Source organism: Bacillus rossius, chromosome 16 (assembly GCF_032445375.1).
Source record: "Bacillus rossius redtenbacheri isolate Brsri chromosome 16, Brsri_v3, whole genome shotgun sequence".
NCBI classification, from domain to species: domain Eukaryota; kingdom Metazoa; phylum Arthropoda; class Insecta; order Phasmatodea; family Bacillidae; genus Bacillus; species Bacillus rossius.
This window is the reverse complement of record NC_086343.1, coordinates 36,194,489-36,221,584: the sequence shown is the minus strand read 5'-3', so window position 1 is coordinate 36,221,584 and position 27,096 is coordinate 36,194,489. Positions and strand designations below refer to the sequence as shown.

Here is a 27,096-nt window from a genome sequence, read left to right as displayed (position 1 = left end):
CTAAATGCTTTTGGCAACAACCGCAAGGTTTTCTACTTCCATGAAATCAGGGTTACCACGCCAGTAGTATAGGAATGGGCATACTGGGACATGGCTTCTGGCTGAGGAGCCTGAGGAGACGATCCGCCATATTGGATCGTGACGTCACGGCGGCCATCTTGGAGGAGTGTAACGGGACATAGCGTAACGGGACAAGTTTGACCTTGACCTTTGACCCTCAAAATTTGCCAAAATTGGGCAAAAATTTCCCAAAATTCCTCAAAATTCGTCAAAATTTCCTTTTATGTGGAAAAAAATTCTGCCAAAAAATCGCAAAAAATTCCACAATCCAAAAATTAGAATTTCGAAAAATCCTCAAAAGTCGTTTTGCCCTAGAAAGAACCCAAATTCCTAAAAGCGGCTTAAAACTCCTAAGAGCTAGCCGCTCTAAGCCGCCGTGGTCATGACCTTGAAAACTAGGATGTCATGACAGCCATATTGGATGATGTCGTCACCGTTGAAATTTCCGTTACGGCCGCCATCTTTAAAATCTTTATTTATTATCCGATTTTAATGAATTTTTTTTTAAATTTATAAAAAACTTCAATTAATAAAAATTTAATAAAAAATATTTAAAAATCATACATTAAGGACACGGAGCTCGGAGTTCTCAGTTCGAACCCGACGAGCGCAAAAAAAAAATGGCGACCGATCCTTCCCCCGTGGTGACTTTTGGCAGACTGACTCCCACCACTTTTCTTAAAGCATATATATCCTCACCTAGTATGACGTCATGTCCGCCATCTTGTCTTCGTTGCTGGAGACCACCATCTTGTTTTCGTCGGTGAGAGTGCGCTGACGCCATGTTAGTTTAGTTCTTATCCGCTAGAGTGCAGTAATAATTTATTACTGTGACACCCGCCATCTTGAAATTTGGACGTCATCTTGAAAATCCGTAATTATTTAGCTAGAAATTCGGGAAAAGTTACAAAATTCATTAAATAAATCGCCCATTAATTTACATATTGATTCGATGGATTCCCGTCTTTGGTTCGATACCCGACCGATGCAATAATGTTCAATTTATGTAAAGAAATAATAATTTCCATAAACCATGTTCAAAATTCATTAAATAAATTTGTAATATATATATACTGATTGATTGGATCGACTAAGGTCCTTAATTCGATCCCAGGATGATACAAAACAACTTTAATTTTAAAAAATACCACAAAAGCGACAGGTTTGAGAAAATAAAAACACCACAAGTTCTTTTAAAAAAATTTATTACATAAATTCAATACACTACTACAAATACAAAAAAAAACACTGACAAATTACCAAAGCCTTTTGGATTACACGTTTCAAACAGTCTTCTTATTGTACGGACTAAGTCTTTTACATGACTTTAAATGTCTATCCGATCCGTTCATTACCTCAGCCAGAGACGGACTGAAGTCCATATCACCAGGGTCTCACTTATATAGACTCATCAGTCGGTACAACACATGAGTCAAAACAAGAACCATGTTCATTATACTCACACTTAACTTTCTCGGAGCATTTTACATAATGAAGATGTAAGCTATCAAGACGTGAAATTAGTTTTTTGCACTTATTGCACTGAAATTGTATTCTTTTAACATTATTAGAACAACTGCTTCTTTCATGTCTGCGAGCATTTGAGGTGATAGTAAATGATGCGTCACAGTATTTGCACTGACGCAATGTACGCTCTTCATTAGTTGAAGAATCCATTGCTGACGATGAAACTTCGGATGATGGTGGTATCACGTCTGTTGAAATCACCTCCAATGTTGACATCGTCGGTGCACACGAGATCTGCTCCTTCTCCGTCGTAGCTGTCGTCAAGGTTCCCGTAGTCGATGGTAAAACCTCCGAGTTCAACGTTAAAGACGGTAAAGATGCCATCGAGGTCTCAAGAACAGCTAATTGAAACGACTTATGCACCAGAAGAAACAAACTAGGTGATCCTTACACCGCTGTCGTCAGAAACAAACTGAGCGTCCTGCTGTCTAGGACTCGCTTATATACATGCACCGTATGGAATAATACGATAGTCAAATCAAGAACCAATTACTAAAATACTAGAGTCAAATTTACAAATTAAAAAAGAGGATCATTTGATCAAAAAAAAACTCGATCTCTCCAATATACGCCAGGCTCCAAGAGCTACAATTCACGTCATCAGATCCATCTACATTTTGCTCCTATGCTTCAATAGACCATTAGCTGCAAGTGCTCCAACAGCTCCATCAGCTCCAACACGTAATGTACGCAATGTACACGCAATACATGCAATTTACACGCAATAAATGTAATGATTACACAGTACACACAGGAAACGGACCTACACACAGTACACACACAGGAAACTAAACGTACACACAGTACACACAGGAAACGGAACGTACACACAGTACACACAGGAAACGGAACGTACACACAGTACACACAGGAAACTGAACGTACCCACAGTACACACAGGAAACTGAACGTACACACAGTACACACAGGAAACGGACCTACACACAGTACACACAGGAAACTAAACGTACACACAGTACACACAGGAAACGGAACGTACACACAGTACACACAGGAAACGGAACGTACACACAGTACACACAGGAAACGGAACGTACACACACTACACACAGAAAATGGAATGTACACACAATACACACAGGAAATTGAACGTACACACAGTACACACAGGAAACGGAACGTTCACACAGTACACACAGGAAACGGAACGTACACACAGTACACACAGGAAACGGAACGCACACACAGTACATACAGAAAACGGAACGTACACACAGTACACACAGGAAACGTAATGATCACACATACAGTAGCGGAAACACACACTGACTTAGTTGGAAATCATAATACAAGAAATAAAAACATTAAATTTTTACTTTCAATATTTTATTACTTCTCAACATTACACAAATACAAGTAAAAGAAGCCATTATTGTATGTAGCCAGCTTTCCTCAGTTCTTTGAGTATGAAGGATATTTCTTTGATGCACGGATAGTTTCCTGCACAAAGCGAGCCATGTAGAAGTCTTAGCCGGTCAACCAATATGTTTGGATCTTTCAATGATGTGTAATCAATCTCTTCTACCACCATCTTACTTGCTTGTTTATTATAAATACTTTTAATATCACAATCGTCCCAGTGATTATAATAAGCATTATCAGCTTTATTTAATATATCACGTCGTTTCCATCGTTTCGGTCTCAGGACACCGTCACATTCTTCGATCTTGTCAGCTTTAGGTGCTTCATCATAGTCTATGTCTTTGTCAACAGCCTCAGAGTCACTGTAACAATCACCGTAGAAGGAATCGTCTTCACCTAATTTACCGTAATAATTCGTTGTTGATGATTTTGAAGTGTCTTCATCGTCTTCATGCTTCCTTTTTAGGAGTCCATCATTTTTACAAAGAAGGAAAGATCTACTTGAATTCGGCTGGAATATATTCTCACTTTTTACGTTAAGGATTCTTCCATTGTCTTCATTCTTCCGTAAATCATCAACCTCCTTCAATTTATGTTCTTTCTCACGATCGGGTGAGCTAATACCATCACGCTCAGGACAAGGAAAATTATTGTCATAATGCAGATCACTCTTCTTTAGTCTAGTGGATCCATCGGTGTCGTCCATGCCGTAAGTAGTCTTGACTTTAAATGTTCTACCATGTCTTTTTAAGCTGTCAATTCGTGTTAACAACCTGCTGCAACGATTACAGCTTAACATGTTGCGTAGTGGGTTTCTAGCACAATCATTCTTCTCATGACGTCTAGCATTCCTTCTCATGACAAAATCCTTGCCACAGTATCTACAGCGGCTTCCTTCCGATTCAGCTATAGATAACAAACCACGATCCATGGTAGCTTCTGTGACTAATTTTAGATACAAACTGTCAGTTTTCTCCAATTGGAACCATTTCTTAAATAGAGTATTTGAAATATTACATCAGCGAGAGTTAAGTTATCTAATGCAAAGCCAATTGATGCAAGTAGTTCCGGCTGTCGTCAACAGATGGCGCCACGTGTTGCTTGCAGGTAAATAATATTTAGTTCTTTTATGCGGGATGCGGGATGCTCACTAACGATCGCAAAAGAAGGATGGCTTCGCTAGACTCCAAGGAGAAGGAAGTCCATCCTTCCTGTTAGTGCTTCTTAGATATCTCAGAGATAATTTGACTAAAAAATGATTTTTTTTATTTTCCACCTGATAAAAATATTACAAGTGTTGATTAAGTAGCAGAAATTCACTAATTAAATATAACCTTAAATAAATTAACATGACTCATTACATAGAAAAAATCCTTCATGAAGAGATCAATTGCTCGTCTGTAACCAGAAGCACTTGCAGAAAACCATCAAAATATTGCCAAGTATAATCAGGAGCACACGGAGAATACTATCATAATATTGTCAAGAATAAACGGGAGCACACGGAGAAATCCACCATAATATTGACAAGAATAATCAGGAGCACATGGAGAAAACTACCATAATATTGTCAAGAATTAACGGGAGCACACGGAGAAAACCATCAAAATATTGACAAGAATATTCAGGAGCACACGGAGAAAACCGCCGCAAGTTTTCTTTGATATCATAAAATTTCAGGAATAAAATAATACTAAAAATAAAAATAAATTAATAAAAAATTGAAAAAATAAAAAAATACATAAATATATTCTGCTAGCTTGTGAACTTCTCATTGTTGAACAAAGATAAAGTTCTAGTACAAGCCAGAATTTTATGTATTGTTTTTTTTAATTTTTTATTAATTTATTTTTATTTTTAGTATTATTTTTTTCCTAAAATTTTATGATATCAAAGAAAACTTGCGGCGGTTTTCTCCGTGTGCTCCTGAATATTCTTGTTAATATTTTGATGGTTTTCTCCGTGTGCTCCCGTTTATTCTTGATAATATTATGGTAGTTTTCTCCGTGTGCTCCTGATTATTCTTGTCAATATAATGGTGGATTTTTCCCTGTGCTCCCGTTTATTCTTGACAATATTATGATAGTTTTCTCCGTGTGCTCCTGATTATACTTGGCAATATTTTGATGGTTTTCTGCAAGTGCTTCTGGTTACAGACGAGCAATTGATCTCTTCATGAAGGATTTTTTCTATGTAATGAGTCATGTTAATTTATTTAAGGTTATATTTAATTAGTGAATTTCTGCTACTTAAACAACACTTGTAACATTTTTATCAGGTGGAAAATAAAAAAAATCATTTTTTAGTCAAATAATCTCTGAGATATCTAAGAAGCACTAACAGGAAGGACGGACTTCCTTCTCCTTGGAGTCTAGCGAAGCCATCCTTCTTTTGCGATCGTTAGTGAGCATCCCGCATCCCGCATAAAAGAACTAAATATTATTTACCTGCAAGCAACACGTGGCGCCATCTGTTGACGACAGCCGGAACTACTTGCATCAATTTGCTTTGCATTAGATAACTTAACACTCGCTGATGTAATATTTCAAAAACTCTATTTAAGAAATGGTTCCAATTGGAGAAAACTGACAGTTTGTATCTAAAATTAGTCACAGAAGCTACCATGGATCGTGGTTTGTTATCTATAGCTGAATCGGAAGGAAGCCGCTGTAGATACTGTGGCAAGGATTTTGTCATGAGAAGGAATGCTAGACGTCATGAGAAGAATGATTGTGCTAGAAACCCACTACGCAACATGTTAAGCAGTAATCGTTGTAGCAGGTTGTTAACACGAATTGACAGCTTAAAAAGACATGGTAGAACATGTAAAGTCAAGACTACTTATGGCATAGAGGACACCGATGGATCCACTAGACTAAAGAAGAGTGATCTGCATTATGACAATAATTTTCCTTGTCCTGAGCGTGATGGTATTAGCTCACCCGATCGTGAGGAAGAACATAAATTGAAGGAGGTTGATGATTTACGGAAGAATGAAGACAATGGAAGAATCCTTAACGTAAAAAGTGAGAATATATTCCAGCCGAATTCAAGTAGATCTTTCCTTCTTTGTAAAAATGGTGGACTCCTAAAAAGGAAGCATGAAGACGATGAAGACACTTCGAAATCATCAACAACGAATTATTACGTAAAATTGGGTGAAGACGATTCCTTCTACGGTGATTGTTACAGTGACTCTGAGGCTGTTGACAAAGACATAGACTATGATGAAGCACCTAAAGCTGACAAGATCGAAGAATGTGACGGTGTCCTGAGACCGAAACGATGGAAACGACGTGATATATTAAATAAATCTGATAATGCTTATTATGATCACTGGTACGATTGTGATATTAAAAGTATTTATAATAAACAAGCAAGTAAGATGGTGGTAGAAGAGATTGATTACACATCATGGAAAGATCCAAACATATTGGTTGACCGGCTAAGACTTCTACATGGCTCGCTTTGTGCAGGAAACTATCCGTGCATCAAAGAAATATCCTTCATACTTAAAGAACTGAGGAAAGCTGGCTACATACAATAATGGCTTCTTTTACTTGTATTTGTGTAATGTTGAGAAGTAATAAAATACTGAAAGTAAAAATTTAATGTTTTTATTTCTTGTATTATGATTTCCAACTAAGCCTGTGTTTGTTTCTGCTACTGTATGTGTGATCATTACGTTTCCTGTGTGTACTGTGTGTACGTTCCGTTTTCTGTATGTACTGTGTGTGCGTTCAGTTTTCTGTGTGTACTATGTGTACGTTCCGTTTCCTGTGTGTACTGTGTGTACGTTCCGTTTCTTGTGTGTACTGTGTGTACGTTCCGTTTCCTGTGTGAACTGTGTGTACGTTTAGTTTCCTGTGTGTACTCTGTGTAGGTCCGTTTCCTGTGTGTACTGTGTGTACGTTCAGTTTCCTGTGTGTACTGTGGGTACGTTCAGTTTCCTGTGTGTACTGTGTGTACGTTCCGTTTCCTGTGTGTACTGTGTGTACGTTCCGTTTCCTGTGTGTACTGTGTGTACGTTTAGTTTCCTGTGTGTGTACTGTGTGTAGGTCCGTTTCCTGTGTGTACTGTGTAATCATTACATTTATTGCGTGTAAATTGCATGTATTGCGCGTACATTGCGTACATTACGTGTTGGAGCTGATGGAGCTGTTGGAGCACTTGCAGCTAATGGTCAATTGAAGCATAGGAGTAAAATGTAGATGGATCTGATGACGTGAATTGTAGCTCTTGGAGCCTGGCGTATATTGGAGAGATCGAGTTTTTTTTTGATCAAATGATCCTCTTTTTGAATTTGTAGATTTGTCTCTAGTATTTTAGTAATTGGTTCTTGATTTGACTATTCCATACGGTGCATGTATATAAGCGAGTCCTAGACAGCAGGACGCTCAGTTTGTTTCTGACGACAGCGGTGTAAGGATCACCTAGTTTGTTTCTTCTGGTGCATAAGTCATGTCAATTAGCTGTTCTTGAGACCTCGATGGCATCTTTACCGTCTTTAACGTTGAACTCGGAGGTTGTACCATCGACTACGGGAACCTTGACGACAGCTACGACGGAGAAGGAGCAGATCCCGTGTGCACCGACGATGTCAACATTGGAGGAGATTTCAACAGACGTGATACCACAATCATCCGAAGTTTCATCGTCAGCAATGGATTCTTCAACTAATGAAGAGCGTACATTGCGTCAGTGCAAATACTGTGACGCATCATTTACTATCACCTCAAATGCTCGCAGACATGAAAGAAGCAGTTGTTCTAATAATGTTAAAAGAATACAATTTTAGTGCAATAAGTGCAAAAAACTAATTTCACGTCTTGATAGCTTACATCTTCATTATGTAAAATGCTCCGAGAAAGTTAAGTGTGAGTATAATGAACATGGTTCTTGTTTTGACTCATGTGTTGTACCGACTGATGAGTCTATATAAGTGAGACCCTGGTGATATGGACTTCAGTCCGTCTCTGGCTGAGGTAATGAACGGATCGGATAGACATTTAAAGTCATGTAAAAGGCATAGTCCGTACAATAAGAAGACTGTTTGAAACGTGGAATCCAAAAGGCTTTGGTAATTTGTCAGTGTTTTTTTTTGTACTTGAAGTAGTGTATTGAATTTATTTAATAAATTTTTTTAAAAGAACTTGTGGTGTTTTATTTTCTCAAACCTGTCGCTTGTGTGGTATTTTTTGAAATTAAAGTTGTTTTGTATCATACTGGGATCGAATTAAGGACCTTAGTCGATCTAATCAATCAGTATGTATATATATATTACAAATTTATTTAATGAATTTTGAACATGGTTTATGGAAATTATTATTTCTTTACATAAATTGAACATTATTGCATCGGTCGGGTATCGAACCAAAGACAGGAATCCATCGAATCAATATGTAAATTAATGAATGATTTATTTAATGAATTTTGTAACTTTTCCCGAATTTCTAGCTAAATAATTATGGATTTTCAAGATGACGTCCAAATTTCAAGATGGCGGGTGTCACAGTAATAAATTATTACTGCACTCTAGCGGATAAGAACTAAACTAACATGGCGTCAGCGCACTCTCGCCGACGAAAACAAGATGGTGGTCTCCAGCAACGAAGACAAGATGGCGGACATGTCATACTAGGTGAGGATATATATGCTTTAAGAAAAGTGGTGGGAGTCAGTCTGCCAAAAGTCACCACGGGGGAAGGATCGGTCGCCATTTTTTTTTTTTTTTGCGCTCGTCGGGTTCGAACTGAAAACTCCGAGCTCCGTGTCGTTAATGTATGATTTTTAAATATTTTTTATTAAATTTTTATTAATTGAAGTTTTTTATAAATTTAAAAAAAAAATTCTTAAAAATCGGATAATAAATAAAGATTTTAAAGATGGCGGCCGTAACGGAAATTGCAACGGTGACGACATCATCCAATATGGCTGTCATGACATCCTAGTTTTCAAGGTCATGACCTCGGCGGCTTAGAGCGGCTAGCTCTTAGGAGTTTTAAGCCGCTTTTAGGAATTTGGGTTCTTTCTAGGGCAAAACGTCTTTTGAAGATTTTTCGAAATTCTAATTTTTGGATTGTGGAATTTTTTGCGATTTTTTGGCAGAATTTTTTTCCACATAAAAGGAAATTTTGACGAATTTTGAGGAATTTTGGGCAATTTTTGCCCAATTTTGGCAAATTTTGAGGGTCAAAGGTCAAGGTCAAACTTGTCCCGTTACGCTATGTCCCGTTACACTCCTCCAAGATGGCCGCCGTGACATCACGATCCAATATGGCGGATCGTCTCTTCAGACTCCTCAGCCAGAAGCCATGTCCCAGTATGCCCATTCCTATACTACTCACGCCAAAGATTTATCATTGACCGCTTTGGTGTGAGGCACATAGCGAGACCAAGCAACACCTGTGGCCCAGGTTAAAAATAAAAATTGACAGTGCTGTAGTTGTTGTTGTACTTCCAGAAAGGTGATGTGAGTAAACAAATTGTCCCACAGCCGCTGCACGACCCTCACCTGATCTCCGGCGTGCTGTTGATGCTGCTGCTGTACTTGGCGGTGATGCTGTGGAGAGCCCAAGCCCGGAGCGGTGGACATACCGGTACCCGGGTCGCGGCTGCCACACAGTGATTAGGCCCTGCTCAGTTTACACTCTCCTGCCCATATCTGCATGACTTCTGTCACTCACATTGCTGGTGTACATGATGTTGGTGCTAACAGGAGGCCACTCTTGCAGCAGTGGACATAGCGGTACCCGGGTCGCGGCTGCCACACAATGGTTATGCCCTGCTCAGTTAACTGTCTGCTCCATGTTGTCAGTATGTTGGGTCGGTTCTGATGAGGCATAAGTCCTTGACCCGGTCTAGAAATCCCCTTTCGAGACTACTATGCATGGGCCGTACTGGCTCCGTGGAAGAGGAGATGAAGCATTCGCTGCACCTTCATAACCTTTATCAACAAAGTGCTTACTGCTGGTTTCACATACCACTCTCGTGTTATGTAAAATATGTATAAGCCAGTGCGACATAGCTCTATAACCTTCTACACATAATTAAGTGATATATGCCTTTGAGTCTGCTTAGGAGCACGCTTTGTCTCTCAGGTAGTGTATAAAATTTCAGAGCACTCTGAACATCACATCCTAAAGATATGTAATCACTTTGAAATAAACAATAACCTATAGTAATAGTCAGAGCTGTTAATCTGGCCCTGGCGGAGGTATTTCCTAGCTATGTTTGGGTACCGTGATGTCTCAGGCGCTCCCGGGTAAGCTCCCCAGCTTCCGACGGGACCAAAATGTTGTTAACTATCTTCCTTCGTCATAATATTTGAAGCAAGCACTGCGGGTTGTTTAACATAGTTCTTCACAAAGAAATGCTGACCAAGAATGATAGTGACTTGAACAAATCTCTTGAGTACGAACCGGGTAAAAATTGCCGGAGAACATTTTTTTTCGTCCATAAGTTTTCGTGGCCCCGAAATTGTTATAAGGTCGATGAGTTAGCTTAAAAGTGATATGCCTGTGACATAGTATGTTCGGAACAGCATGCATAGGACCATTGAGAAAAGGGATAACCATGGAACAATTTTGTGACCTAAAAGGTTCATGCTGAATTTCTCTTATGCAAACCATGGATTGCATTGGTGTCATAATATTGGAATTAGTGTTTAGTCCAACTTTCTGGGATAAGTCCTGAGAAATCCTTGCCTCCCTGCGGAGTTTTGACGTGAAAATGGCGATCGATACTTAATTCGTTGTATCTGTCCAAAAAGGAATCAGGGTTATGGATAGCAATACAACTATACCAGATGTTTGTCTGAGTGGAGTATCTCAATTCGGTAGGGCCACCAGGTGAATTACAATGACTGTCTATAGCTTGGTGCGTTTCAACTGTAATGGTAGCCTTCGGATCTCCTGGTTGGGTGGGCCTTTTCCATTCTCCTTGTCTCATGGGTGACCACGCGTAGTGAGACATACATAGGTACAATGTACGTGCGTGTAACTTGCAGCCATGCCGCTTAATACTTGCCTGCAGTCGGCAGATAGAATACTGGCTGCATATTTTGCAACTACATTACGAAATAACATGGCCTGATTTTCTATAAATACAAGGGGAGTCTGCATTTTACTGACAAACTTATGCAGGTTTAGCAAGACAAAACCATTATGAAAACTAGCCTTCCTAAGGCTGTTACACGTCTTTGAAGTAGAAACGGAACAACACTTTTGTAGTAAATATTAAAGAAAGTATTTAATATGGAATACTAAGCGTGTAGATTATGTTTAGTTGAATGAAGTTCTACAACCACCACAAATTTGGTCGCTGTTACGTAAACATTTCTTTGAAATAATGGAGGGCAGTAACATAACAAAAAATAAAAAAAATAAAAGTATTGTCACGAATTATTTCAATGAAGCATTATTATGCCAACAGTGCCAAGTTTCGCTGTGGTTGTAGAACTGCATTCAATACAACATAATAAAGATTTTAATGTTCCATCTTAAATTTTCACTATTATTTACAATGAAAATGTTGTTCAGCTGTAAATTCAAAGATGTATATCAGCCTTAAGAAGCACTATAGACCATAAGTTTTTTAAATTTTATCAACTTATTGTGAATATGAATCTGCAGCCAAAGTTTGTCGGTCGAATCCAGATTCAGTCTGTGTTTACCGATTCACTAACATTACGCAAGTCAATTTTATTTGCTGTCTTTTTAAATAAGAAACACAAACCTTTTATACTTCTATGGTTTTCATGACTAAAGAAAATGAAATGCATCACATTAGCATTTTTGGTAATGCAATGCCAAAGATGCTTTATTATAGCTGAATATTTATTGTCCTTAAATTACATATTACTTTTAATCCCTATCTTATCAAAACTACATTATAATAATTTCAATAATTTTTTTAATATTTTTAATAAAATAAATGGTCTCGTTCTGTTGCGGACTAGTAGACAAAAACGCTTTTTCATCAAAAACGCTTAACACAAACGATCAAACTACTCTTATCGTTAAAATAATCGAGGTCTCCGTCTCTACTCTGAAGGAGGCCACTAACTCTTTAATGCAATTTTTTCTATGTAGAGCAAAATATTAAACACAACACACTTGTTATTGCTCTTACTTATGAGTTCATCTAATATTTCTATGAAGATTTATGCCTGTGTTATAAGTGTCTGCCTTGAACCATAATAGTGGTAGTTAGCCACTGGCTTACTAAACAAACTGTAGCTGAATGAAAGCTAACCACAAAAGTATATTTAATACCGTAAAAGAAGTTTGCAAGAGAAATTGTAATTATTGAGTATTATTAAAATATTATGTTAACAACATAAATACGAAGAATTAGAGTTTCAATTCAAAACCACTGCAAATCTTTTGCCATCAAATAGGAATAGTGAGGTGGAGATAGTTCCATTTTAATACTTTTAGATCTAAAATATTGAGCGGTGCCTAGTAATTTTTTTCTTACCTCTGCCTTTGATTCATATTTTAGTCTGGTTTTAGTTAACATAGCCCCTAATGACTTTTTTTTAATCAAGTTAATGCTGTTAAGAGCCTGTGTTCTTATAATATTATCAGTAATTTTACTACTTACTTCGAGTAATGACTGGTTAAAATATTAGGAAGGCTATAATTTTAAATATGTTTGCCCATGCTATAAAAGCGATTTTGGTAACGAAGATGATTCCTTAATATTATTGTTCCATTACCATGACACCATATAACTCCACAGAAGGCCCAGCTGAGTACTTCATGACAAGCTTATTGTTTGATTGTTTTCTATTGCCAACCTTAGAATGGGGAGGGAATTTCCCGTGACTTTTGTCTCATCAAGCAGTAGCTCTAGGTATAACCTAACGGGTCGGAAAAGTAAATTTAATCATATTAATTATGTTTTGAAGTGTAAGGCTGTAAATTATTCTTGTAGAAAAAATATTGATGTATCAGTGAATATGAACAAATCGATTGAAAAATTACTCATAATCGTATGAACTTTTAAGTTTTAAACTAGTAAAATATTGTAATGAAAAGTGAATAACTTCAAAACTCTAAACTATTTCATTCACATAATTTAACTTTTTAAAATTAGATTTTAAATTTTTTTACCACATATTCGTTTCAATTTTACCTTTATGTGAATATGAAAAAATATAATAAATATAATTAACTATGATTTATCGATGCTGCAAAATATTCTGTTTCGTACTCACCCGTGCAATGTATTTCGTAATGACGACGAAGTAGTTCTAAAATATTAACCTATTACTTTAAAAAATTTAACTTTACATGCGTTATTAAAGTAAAAGTTTTGTTTTAAAATAATCTGAATATACGAGACAGGTTTATCAATACGTATAATTTATATTATGGCATATTATTATTTATATATTATGACATATTATTTATATTATGGCATATTATGGCATGTCCAATCGTGAATGTCCCAGTTATTTTTAAAGTATGAAATTAGAGTCTTGGTTCAAAGCCATAATTAAAGAGTAAAACAATAGTTTTAGGTAAGCACATGCGTGAGTACTGTTTTTTTTTTTTTTTGTTTTCTCGCTTACAGTGCTACCTAAGCCAAACGGCGGCTCCTGAACATAAAGCGTTTTGCGATCTGAAATTTGCTAAGAATAAATCTGTAATTTCAGTTTAACGCGTGTTTCGTTCAAAGTTTAATTGTGATTCCCAGTGTGGCAAAAACCTCCGCCGATGGTAAAGGCATTGCGAAACGAGCATGGGACGAGCATGGGACGACCAAAAGTGCCTGTACAGGATACTGACCGTGTCAGATGATCTTACCTGGGCAGTCCTAAGAAATCTGATCAGAAAGCAAAGTTTATAACTTCAGTTGCCAAAGAAAGTGGAAAGTTATAAGAACAAGTTTATAAATTCTTCCAAACGTGCTTTAAAACAAGATGACTATTGTGTACGTAATAACTTTGCACTTAAAGTGTTCGAGCCGGGAAGATGAATTTTTTGATCGTTTGGTGTTCAGCGATGAGTCAACTTTTCATCTGAGTTGGAAGATTAATACCCGTAATGATCGTATCTGGGAATGTGTTTCGTGTAACCAAAGGTGCACATATTGGACATTTGTGAGAAAAATAAGGGTAGTTTATCTTCAATTTGATGTTACGATCTGTTGTAAATAATCTAAATTAAACTGTCATAATATACCATTGAATATGGGACATTCTTTTATCGACATTCGGTATAATTTTTGGTATTTTTTTATTTATGAACATAATTTTAGTTATGCTTCCAAATGTAATTAATTTGTGAAAAAAATATATATTTAGGTCTATGTTATTAATTGTTAATTATTAATTCCAGCATAAAAAATGCTTGAAACGTTAATTTCAAATAGAAAATTAGTGAACAAATATGAATTATATATATATATATATATATATATATATATATATATATTCAAAATTTATTTACTTAATCGATCACGGATCTAAGTTTAGTACTTGGAAGTGTAAAAATGTAATTTGTGTTTAAAAATAAAAGAATTAGAAATTTATTAAAATCTTTATAAAAAACGCACTGACATTTGGGGTTTTAGAGTACTCAGATAAAATCCCAGCAATGTCATTCAATTAACAGGTATGACAGGTCTTTACTCACTGATATCTTCAATTATACTATCCCCCACCACTAATATATATTATAAAAACTAGTATGACATCAAAGCGGCTATATTGGATGCTGCAATATTGTTTTCGTCTGCTAGAAATCGCTGCCGCCATATTGTTTTATTTTTACCCACAAAAGAACACTAGCCTCAATCATCATATCGTTAGCTGTCGTAGCATCTGCCATCTTGCCAGCCATAATGACGGCAATATTGAAAATCTGTAGTTATTAACCTAGAAATTCTAAAAAGAATTCTAAAAATCATTTTTAAAAATACTTTTCAATAAAGTGATTGATTAGATCGATTCCTGTCCTTCTTTTAACCTTGGCTGAGGTAACCATATTTTTTTTTAAATAATAATATATTTAATTAATTTTGATGTAAAAATCTAAAGGAGATTTAAATTCCACATCTACCAACTGCCAGTAATCTGCTGAGTTCATATTGTCCGTCATCGTGAAAATCTGTAATTATTACCGTAAAAATTAATTTTTAAAATTTGTTTTAATCAATAAGCTGTTTTATTCGAGTGCTTGTGTACTTCCTGGTTAAAGCAAACAATTTATATTTTCTCAAAAATACTTTTTATTTTTATTATTATTTATATATTATTTATATATAACATTTTACTTTTACAATCCAAGTTCAAGAAACAAAAAAAAATACAAAGTAAAATTTATTAATTTAATTTAACACTACTACAACAACACACCTACGAGCAATAATAGAGGTTATTTATTCAGTGAGCAGAATCTACTTGTCCTCTTTTGTTATCGATCCACATGGCTAGGTTTACATCCGCTACCTTTTCTACCTTTTCTCTGGTATTAATCTTATTCGCGACATATATTTTTCAATACCATCATTGACACTTTTATGCCGTGTAGTAGGTAAAGAGCAGAACCATCGTCATTAATGCTCGTTTCTAAGTCTCGTCTAAAAATAGACAAGTTTACCATATGAAAATTCCAGCCACAAATTATTCTTCACAAGATCGATCATGTTCCAAATTTCTTCAACAATCCTTCTTGTCATCAGTTAGGAAGTTCCATAAAGCTCTTGTCACAAGAGAGCCTTTCGGGTAATAATAGTCTTTTAACCACGGAATGCTGATTTCACCTTTTTTCATTAGCAAAGGTTCCAAGAAAACAGAGAAAAACACATTCGGAAACAAGAAAAAACCTTCCATAGAATCAAAAACGATATTAAAATTATTTGTTTGGTTTGTTTTAGAACTATATTTTCGAATTAATATGTTAATAACTACACATTTTCAATATTGCTATTAATATGGCTAACAAAATGGCGTATGCCACGACAGCTGCCGATATTTTGATTAAAGTAAGTATGCTCTAGCGAGTATAAATTAAACCAATATGGCGACAGCGAAAACTATCAGTAGAAAACTATATGTTAGCATTCAATATGGCCGCTATGACTGGTTTGTGTAATTTATATTACCTGGTATTAATGGTGGTGATAATTCTAAATGAGGCCATCAATGAGGAAGAACTTGACTCCATTTTTAATCGAATGACCTTATTGCGATTTGAATGAGGACTTAAAGACCCGTGATCTAATGTGTGTTGTATTAAAATTCTATTTAAATGGTAATTAAAGATTTTTCTCTCATTTTTTTTAAATTACGTATTTACTCTCAAGGAGGATAATAATTAGAGCCATGAACGATCAAGAAATTAGTTTTTGAAAACATATAATTTTTCATATTATTTGTAATTGTTTTTTTACATTTTTGGCAAATTTAGAGATATTCAAGTTTACTGTCATGACCTATGATGGGGCTTTTGGGAAAAATTGTTCTCTCAGGAAAATTGCACCTTTTTGAGAAAAATTGAGTAAAATTACCACTCCTGATTTTTTGAGAAAAAATGCGAGAAATTTACCGTAAATTGGCAATTTTTCTTTTGAAATAGAGAACTTTTTATAATTTAAAAGATTTTTGGTTTGTGACAATTTTTAAGGTTATTTGACAACAAAATTGCCGCTTTACGTAACAATACAAGAGGCGACCGACATCACCATACCACAAAAAAGATCCAGGCACAAGAAATACATGCGTATACACTCGCAAATCCGCAAAAATTAAATAACGTAAATTAACAATTTCTAAAATACATTATTTATAATGTCACTTTGTTTTTTTTTGTTATTTGTGAATGGTATACTTCTACAAAGAAGTTAATTAATTAATTTTACCGATGGAGAATAAAAGCTTTACATTTTACTAAATAAATTTATTTCGAAATTTCACAAAAATAAAAATAGATAACACTAAATGAAGTTTAAATTAGTACTGTTCTAATAATCTGATCATATTGAGAGCTTAAATTTAACTGGTTTTCGCGGCAAACAAATAAACAAACAGATCAAATCAAAAATATAATATTATGTTTATAGTAGTAAATAATAAACGCTACAGAAATATTATACGTACAGAGCGTACAAGATTAAATCAAAATTTTAAAAAAACTATATTTAAAACCAATTTTTTCAGCCTTTTACAAGCAAGGGTAAACTTTCTCTGAATTAAGTATGTGATCCATTGTTGATACCATTGTAGCCTATAAGTCGTTAATGTAAAAGTTTTATCACTTTAAAAATTGATATTAATTGTTTAATCCCCAAACTGCCATATAAAAGGTAAAGAAAGTTATATGTTGGTCGAAATAATTATAAAAAGATTATTGCGAAATGTAGTTTTTAGTGTATTTTATTTATTAATATGAGTGAGTTTCATTAATGAGTTTTATTAAATTATTAATTTTTTTTTGACTACTTACAGTATCAAAGCACGAAATCACGGTATATGTTAACAACAAGTGTTAAAAATAAAATATATATAACAGTTATAAATATTTTAGGAACAAAGTTGTTTGGTTTAATGCGTAATATCTGAGCTCCCGTTATGCGGCATTTGGTGGCAGTAATTTCGTGACTGGAACAGAAGTCTCATGGGACGGAAATGTGTGACTACGGTGCTGCCACCTGTCGAGGATGGCGCGAACCAAAGTTCACAAGGCCAAAGAGAAGCTTTAAAGCAATAACTGTTTTATGAATTGGCAATATTTAAATAAAATTACTTGTCGAAAATCAGGGTTAAAGCTTGTAATGTCTATTTTAAATTGTACCGCAGCCTTTTAATTATGCAGTTTTAAATTTTGGCATGCTAGGCAAATAATACAACAGTCCATATAACTGCCACGGCAACGAATTCTAGCTGTGGGTGCAGAGATTACGTAGTAGGCACATCAATAAATGTTGCTCAAATCGCATGTATCACGTCCATAACATTATTTTTAACAATTATATGTTAAATTTCGTGCCTGAGTTTCGTATTAAAATTTTATTTGCGATACGAGAACTCATGAGTTTGCTCGTTATCGAGGAGACTAGATGTTACATATCTATGGAGAGTACTGAAAAACCAACTTATATATATATATATATTAATATTCTAAAGTTTATTAATGCAATGTCCAATTTGATAAACTGAACCAAATCACGTTATATTTTATATTTTGTTTTGTGCATTCTTCAAACTTAACTGTTCAAACTACTGCCACAAATAATTACATCCACGATGACAAAGCTACGACGCTCTGGTCTCTTCATTGCAGGGAAGTGGTTGAAGATCAGCTCCAAGTGCGAAGTGTGACGACATCGCAGCAGAAAGAGGCGCACGTGAAACCCCAGGACGAGATAATACCAGCTTATAAGTCCGTAGACCTCACAGCTGCACTACCACTGTCTTCCAAACAAGACGACAACCTTTTACAGAACACACCCAGGTGTGAAAAATAATTTGGCTAATGTGCCGTGTCCAAATTTTACATCAATTAAAACATTACATGAAGCAGGAATTATTTACTTGCGAGCAACAAATGTTGTGTAAGCAACTGTTATGACCAAAAAGCCTTTATGTTTAACAAGATTCGTTTGAGTTTTATTCTGCGGAACGTACATAAATACATCTCTCACCAATTAGTGTGTATAGTGAAGTTTTATTGGAAATGGGTACATAGCTTTAATTATAGTAAAGGCTTCAGATCAAACACTATTTGTAAGATTCTAAGTAAGTAATTAGCAAATGAATATTAAGTCAGATTTTTGCACTGCCGCGTTACATAATATCATAATATTTTAATGTATTAAATTAAGTTAATATACACCAATTTTTAATTTTTTTAATTTAATAAACGAGTTATGTCCTATAGCTTGTTTTGTTCCTTAAGTGAAATGTCAAGTTATTATAAGGAATTAGATTTTTAAATTTTATAATTATTTTGGCTTTACCAGGATTAATTACCAACGGCTTTACTGCTTCCAAGAAAAATGACCCACAATCAATCTGGTAATTGCAGTTTAATTGAAAGTTAAAACTTGCTGAATGCAGTATTTAAATTCAGTAGGACATCTAGATTACTTACTTCAACTTATGTTCAGTTCAACCATGGCTGCCAGTCACATTTTCTGTTTCTTGGTTAGCCATAGAAGGATAAAATTATACATTTTTAAAAGTTCATCTTACGTTGTAGGTACATAAATTGTACTCAATGGTAATTCACTTCAATATACGTTTTTATTACAGACACGGTAGCGAAGATGTGATACCTCAAAAACGAAGTGTAAGCCTGACCTCGCAGTCAAATTTGGATCAGGTGGCATTCCTGGACGAAATGGTTCCAGCGCCCAAGTCTATGGCTCTCAGCGCTGCAGTACCACAACCTTCCAAGCAAGAGAATAACGTTCAACATAAGACACCCAGGTACATAAATACATGTCGGGTGAATATCATATTTGGCTAACAGACCATATATCAAATAATTAATTTCGAATCTTAGATATTACATAACTATTTCCCTTTGAACTACATTTGGTTGAAGCGCCTTTTTAAAATCTCAAAACTGTTCCATTTACAATGTTGTAACTAAATTGGTTGTTCCTAAACACTTTTAATTACTATTTTGAGCAGTTTTTATTTATAACTTTCATTATTATGCGTATTACATATTTCTATACAATGTATATAAAATCATACAGAAACAAACTGCATATCCACTTTTAACGTACAATAAGTAAACGGAATTTCACCTGGTTACAAAAGAAAACATTTTTTAACTTGTATATAATAAAGGAGAAAACAGATAATTATTAAATACTTTTATGTGTAATATCTTTGATATTTTCAAATAAAAATATCTTAAGATATATTTGACTGAAGTTACCTCTGATTATAAATTTTTCATTGTTTTTTTCGTAAAAATTAAGTGTAACTAAAGGAGCAATATTACACTAGTATGCATACTAAAAGATGTGATTGTAAATACCAAAAAAATTATCCTCTCAAATAACTGAGAAGTACTTCAAGATACGTTATCTAAAAAGCTAAGAATGGCGACTACCATGCCTTAAATAAAGCAAAGCAACTTTCCAAGATGAGATAATTCCTGCTCCAATGACTATCGGCCACACCGCTTCAGCACCACTGTCCTCCAAAGAAGTCGAAAAGACTACCGGGTATGAGAAACGTAAACAGTGTGCAGTCAGCCGTTAGTTATTTAGCAAACAGGAATTAACCATTTCAGTCTATTCGCCCACTAAAGTGCACAATTTATATCTCAATGATTCCTAGAGTTTATCAAACTTTGAATGTGTGGGTTAAGGCGTATCTACATTTAAGTAGATATGGCTATGAAGTAATTTTTATTTTATTCCATTGATTATTTTAAAATAAATATACGTTAATATTATGATTATTGCTTAAGATTACTAACAAACAAAAATTACGAAAACTAGTTTAGTAGAAAATAAAATATTTTATTAAGGTATATATTGGAAATTCATAAAGTGACACTGAAAGGGTTTACCAGGAAACCTAAATTTAATGATTAGATTTTAAAAATTTAGAACCTTTTATATAATCACAAACATAAAAACCGTTCAGGTACCAAGGTTCTTACTTACGTAAATGTGGCCTCAAACTCTTTCAAGTACTCTCTTAAGCGGCTCTGATTAAGTTCTTCCATAATTATGTTTTATTAACTATGGTTGGACCGCTATCTATAAAATCATACATAATAAATCTTTTCAGTGTAGAATCATGAAATGGCAATTTTGGGTGCCTGCTCACTCCACAGAAAATATTTTTAAAAATAATTTGTAACAAAATGGGTTACAAAAATCCTATTTTCATTTAGTAATTTCTGATTTTCATAATAGCTGATTTTGATCAGTAAAATTATCATCGACAAATTATTAATATTTTTTAATATTTTGATGTTAGTTGTGTAACTGACTTTTCTATGGCAATTTTTTGTGAACTTTAAAAGTAAATGTTAAAATATGACAAAATTTAATGTTATAATTAATAAACACACGTGATTATGATGCACTTTTAATGATATTCTCACAAATTTCAGTGCTAGCGTTGAAGATGAGTTATCTGAAGACCGGAGTGCGATTTCGACCGCGGAACCAAGCGAGATGTGGGTAGTGTTCCGAGACGAGGTTTTTCCAGCGCCGAGCTCCGTCGGCCTCGTCGACACGACTCCGCCGCGCTCCGGAGGAGAGGATGTCGTCGTCCACAGAATCCCCAGGTGGGGGAACTAACTAGTATTGTATCATCGCTTCTCTACGGGGACGCACCACAACGCCGAACGTACAATAACGCCGAAAACCATAACGCCGAATGCCAAATTGACTACAAAGCAGACAGCTAGAAAACTGCTGTGTACCACAAAGCCGAATTACCACAACGCCGAAATACATTAACGCCGAAAAATGTCATTGCAGGACTGCCACAAAGGTTAAGTTAGGTAAGGTTAGCACACAAATTCATTCAGTTGTTTTTCATTTTGCTCCCCGCAGCAACATTTTTCGGCATTGTAGTACACAGCAATTTTTTAGCTGTCGCTTTGCGGTCAATTTGGCATTTGGCGTTATGGTATTCGGCGTTATTGTATGTTCGGCGTTGTGGTATTTTGGCGTTGTGGTAACGACCCCTCCTCTACGTGTCCGGCTATTCACATGCTCGCTCGCCGTGGCCAAACTACTCCAATTCCAACATCGAATGCTGCATGGTCATCTTAAATGCGAGCCACGTAGTTTCTCCAGCACATTTTATCACACAAAAACTTGTTTTCTCACAAATAGATCGCATCTGGAACATTGTATACTTAAATCTGTATCATTGACACATCTGAAAGATATATTTTTATACTGGAACTACCCGTTGTGATAAACTTCACAAACCCCTTTTTTTAATTTAATCTTTGGTGTAAGCTCTTTTTATTTGATTTTGTGAGAACATATATATTTTAATGTTTATTGAACGCGTCAACAGGTCCGCTATGTAGTTGCTAATGATTTTTAATATGTTATGAGTTATTTAAGAGGGTTCATCTTGTAATGATAAGAGGTTGTAAGAAAACTATTCTTTAAAATATGCATTAAAATGGCTTCGTTCTTAACCCATATTTTGAGGTAAAGATAAATAACCCTGCATTGATAAGGTGGAACTGGTTTACAATACTGATCACAAACTAGATCACTCATAAAGTTTGCTGGTGAGTAAATGTATTTGGTATGTATGGGAACAGGGGAGGGGGGAGAGGGATTCGGGGATTATGTCACTTCCTTCGACCATGCACACACGAAAAAGTGTCCCGTTATGTTCATCAGCCATGTACGCACGAAAAAATGTCCCGTTACAGTAGTTGGAAAAAGGGGGTTCAAGAACAGGCGCAGGAGCCAGGATCCGACCTTGACCTTGAACCTTGACCTTGAAATTTGACCTTGACCTTTAACATTGACCTTGAACCTTGACCTTGACATTTGACCTTGACATTTGACCTTGAAATTTGACCTTGACCTTTAACATTGCGACCATCTATGCTAACCTAACCTAACCTAACCTAACCTAATCCATATGCTAATCTATGCTAACCTAACCTAACCTAACCTAATCCATATGCTAATCTATGCTAACCAAACCTAACCTAACCTAACCTAACCTAATCCATATGCTAATTTATGCTAACCTAACCTAACCCATATGCTAATCTATGCTAACCTAACCTAACCTAACCTAACCTAACCTAATCCATATGCTAATCTATGCTAACCTAACCTAACCTAACCTAACCTAACCTAATCCATATGCTAATCTATGCTAACCTAACCTAATCCATATGCTAATCTATGCTAACCTAACCTAACCTAACCTAACCTAATCCATATGCTAATCTATGCTAACCTAACATAACCTAATCCATATGCTAACCTATGCTAACCTAACCTAACCTAACCTAACCTAACCCATGCCAATCTATGCTAATCCATGCCAATCTATGCTATTCAGTATGCCAATCTATGCTAATCTGTATACCAATCTATGCTAATTCGTATGCCAATCTATACTTATCTGTATGCCAAACCATGCTAATCCATGCTAATCTATCCGCCATTTTGTATTTCTAGAAATTTCCACCAACTTCGAATCGTGACGTCACCGTTGCACTTTTCGTCACGGCCGCCATCTTGGATTCGAATATTTTTTTTCGAACTTCAACTTTTCGAAATTCGATGTAATCATCAGCCGCCATCTTGTTTCGTCTGCTGGTGGCCGCCATCTTGTTTTCGTCTTCTGGAGGCAACCATCTTGGTTCTCAAGTTGGCTGGTAGATGTCGCTAGTATCGCGCGCAAAATTCAAAAAATTGTTGTCAGAGGCGCCGCCATCTTGGTTCTCAAGTTGGCTGGTAGATGGCACCACCGTCGCCATATTTTAGTTCATATAATCGATACCAGATGATGCCACCGTCGCCATCTTTAGTTCCTAATGTTGCTACCAGAGTGTGCCACCGCCGCCATCTTTAATTCTTAAAGTTACCGCCGGAGTGCACCACCGACACCATCTTTAATTCTTAAAGTTACTGCCGGATGGCGCCAAGTGTTATGTAGTCAGTCGAGACAAGTCGGGAACGAGTCGAGACAAGTCTAGACAGTCGAGACAAGTCGAGATAAGTTTGGAACATGAAGCCATATTCTAAACTACGTTTATTATATATATGTATGCCTTTATATGTTTAGGTTTGATGATAGAGTAATGCAAGGGAATGGCTTTTCATTTATATTTGTGACAAACAAACCATCCATCCGATTACATTATTCCAAGTGACCACATTGGATGATGACATCACCGTTGCAATTTCCGTTACGGCCGCCATCTTTAAATATATTATCCGAGTTTAATGAAAAAAAATTTAAATTTATAAAAAAACAAACTTTTACGACACGGAGCTCGGAGTCCTCGGTTCGAACCTGGTGAGGGAAAAAAAAATGGCGACCGATCCTTCCCTCGTGGTGGCTGCAGGCAGACTGACTCCCACCACTTTTTTTTTTCAAAGTATATATAAAGTCATCTAGTATGACGACATGTCCGCCATCCTGTCTTAAATGCTGGAAGCCATCATCATTGTATCGTCAGCGAAAGTACGCTGACGCCATGTTAGTTTGGTTCTTATCTGCTACAGTGCAGTAATCATTTTTTACCGAGGTGCCCCCGCCATCTTGAAATTCGAACGCCATCTTGAAATCATGTAATAATGTAGCTAGAAAAGCGGGAAAAAAATCCAAAATTCATTAAATAAATCACTCATTAACTTACATATTGATTCGATTCGCTCCAGTCCTTGGTTCGATCCCTGAATGATGCAAAACATTTAATTTTATATAAAAAATAATAATTACAATAAACCATGTTCAAAATTCTTAAAGGAACTTTAAATCCTCTACTACCATCATCATATCAGACATCAAGACCACCATATTGGAAATTCTTAATTGTAATGCTAGAGATTCGGGAAAAAGTTCAAAATTCATTAAATAAATTTGTAATATATATACTGATTGATTAGATCGACTAAGGTCCTTGGTTCGATCCCTGGACGATATAAATCAACTTTAAATTTAAAAAAAGTACCAGAAAAGTGTAAGGTTCGAGAAATAAAACACCTCAAAGTCTTTTACAAACATAATATTTATTACTCGATTTCTATCCTATTGCAGAATCACTTGCGAAAGCCAGCAAACTTATAATCATTTAGCCATGCATAGAAGTGCAACAACTACTTCTTAGCTCCAAATGGCTCCAAATGCTCCAAACGACCTTCAAATGGCTCCAACAGCTCCAACAACCTCCAAATGCTTGACAGCTCCAAATGACTCCAAATGCTTGACAGCCTCCAAATGCTTGACAGCTCCAAATGGCCCCAAATGCTCCAAACAGCTCCAAATGTTCCTAATGTCTCCAAATGGCTCCAAATGCTCCAAACGGCTCCAAATGCTCCAACAGCTCCAAAAAAAGGCTCCAAATGGTTGACAGCTCCAAATGGCTCCAAAATGCTCCAAACGGCTCCAAATGGTTGACAGCTCCAAATGGCTCCAAATGCTCCAAACGGCTCCAAACGGCTCCAAATGGTTGACAGCTCCAAATGGCTCCAAATGCTCCAAATGTCTCCAAATTGCTCCAAATGTCTCCAAATGGCTCCAAATGCTCCATCAGCTCCAAAAAAAGGCTCCAAATGCTTAACACAGCTCCAAATGGCTCCAAATGCTCCAAATGGCTCCAACAGCTCCAAAAGGCTCCAAATGCTTCAAAAGGCTCCAATTGTTCCAAGAGCTCCATCTTCTATAGGTTCCAACTGATTCAAATTACTTTTCTTATTGAACTTGGCATGATTAATAACATGTCTTTATTAGTATACATTTTGACTGGCAGCGGTAACGTATTTTGCACCTTTAAGTTATAAGTTTTATTTAGAAATCAGATTTCGATAAATCGTAGATATCATTTGGAAAGAAAATATATTAATTAATCTTCAAGTTTATACACATACATTTAATTTAAGCCATTATTGTATGCAACCAGCTTCCCTCAGTTCTTTCAGTATGAAGGATATTTCTGTAATGTTCGAATAGTTTCCTGCACAAAGCGATCCATGTAGTAGTCGTAGCCTGTCAACCAATATGTTAGGATCTTCCCATGAGGTATAATCAAACTCTTCTGCTGCGTTCATCATCCTTGCATGTTTATAATAAATATTATTATCTCTGGTGTCTATCGTTTTAACACCAACCTCAAGGTCACTTTCGTCATCGTGCCAGTGATTATCACAAGCTTGATCAGGATAATTTATTTTATTACGACGTTTCCATCGTTTTGGTCTCAAACCACCATCACAGTCTTCACCCTTGCATGCTTTTGGTGCTTCAGCACAGTACTCAATCATGTCAGCCTTAGATGTGTCAGCACAGTCTTCGTTCACGCCAGCTTCTGATGTGTCACCACAGTCTTCAATCATGTCAACACCACAAACTTGATCAGGACAATTAATTTTATTAGAACGTTTCCATCGTTTTGTTCTCAGACCGCCATCACAGTCTTCGATCTTGCCTGCTTTAGGTGCTTCAGTACAGTACTCAATCATGTCAGCCTCAGATGTGTCACCACAATCTTCAATCATGCACGCTTCAGATGATTCATCAAAGTCTTCGACCTTGTAAGCTTCAGATGGTTCTCTATCTTTCTCATTTTCATGGAGACGACTAGATATTGGAGTAAATATATTTTCATTTCTAATGTGGTTACAACTACCTTCGTTTGTTTTAAATTTTAAATTATTATCTTGATCTAGATCAGTAATTTTAGCATTAGCTTTTTCGCCTTCGTTCCTTATCCGCGATGTTGTAGCCCAGTCTTCGTTATCTTTATTCATCTTAATTGTACAGGTCTTGTACTGTCTATCCAAGTAATATTTTCTACCAAAGGATTTCTGACACTGACTGCAATGAAACGGTTTTTGACAAGGACCCAAATTACACTCGCTTCTCTCATGTCGTTTAGCATTCTTTCTCAAGGTAAACACCTTGCTACAGTATCTACAGTGATGACGTTTCGATACAGCGTCAGATCCTAAATCGGAATTCATATTAGTTACCGAGACTAATTCCAGATGCAAACAAAGAGTTTTAAATTAGATATACTACTTAAATAGAATTTTTTAATTATTTTATCAGCGAGAATTAATTTATCTCATTCAAAGGTACTTGTTGCAAGTAGTTCTGCTTTTCAACAACAGATGTCGACACATGTTACTTTCAGGTAAATAATATTTAGTTCTTTTATGTGGGATGCGGGATTCTCACTAACGATCGCAATAGAACGATGGCTTCGCTAGACTCCAAGGAGAAGGAAGTTCATCCATCCTGTTAGTGCTTCTTAGATTTCTCAGAGATTATTTGACTGAGTAATGATTTTTTTTTAATTTCCACCTGATAAAAATATTACCAGTGATGATTAAGTAGCAGAAGTTCACAAATTATATGCAACCTTGAATAAAAAATGACATGCTTCATTAAGTAAAAAAATCCTTCACGCAGAGATAAATTCC

At 35.8% G+C, this 27,096-nt stretch overlaps 1 protein-coding gene across 2 annotated transcripts in view; it reads left to right on the top strand.

Annotated features, from left to right (window-relative positions):
- The window catches only part of LOC134540012 (uncharacterized), a 58,069-nt gene that overhangs the window by 6,163 nt on the left and 24,810 nt on the right, over positions 1-27,096 (top strand). For both annotated transcript variants that reach the window (XM_063382435.1, XM_063382436.1), the window contains exons 4-7: positions 9,467-9,594; positions 18,264-18,434; positions 19,235-19,411; positions 21,066-21,242. In XM_063382435.1, coding sequence (XP_063238505.1) covers positions 9,467-9,594; positions 18,264-18,434; positions 19,235-19,411; positions 21,066-21,242 — 653 coding nt within the window. The remainder of the gene's footprint in view (positions 1-9,466; positions 9,595-18,263; positions 18,435-19,234; positions 19,412-21,065; positions 21,243-27,096) is intronic.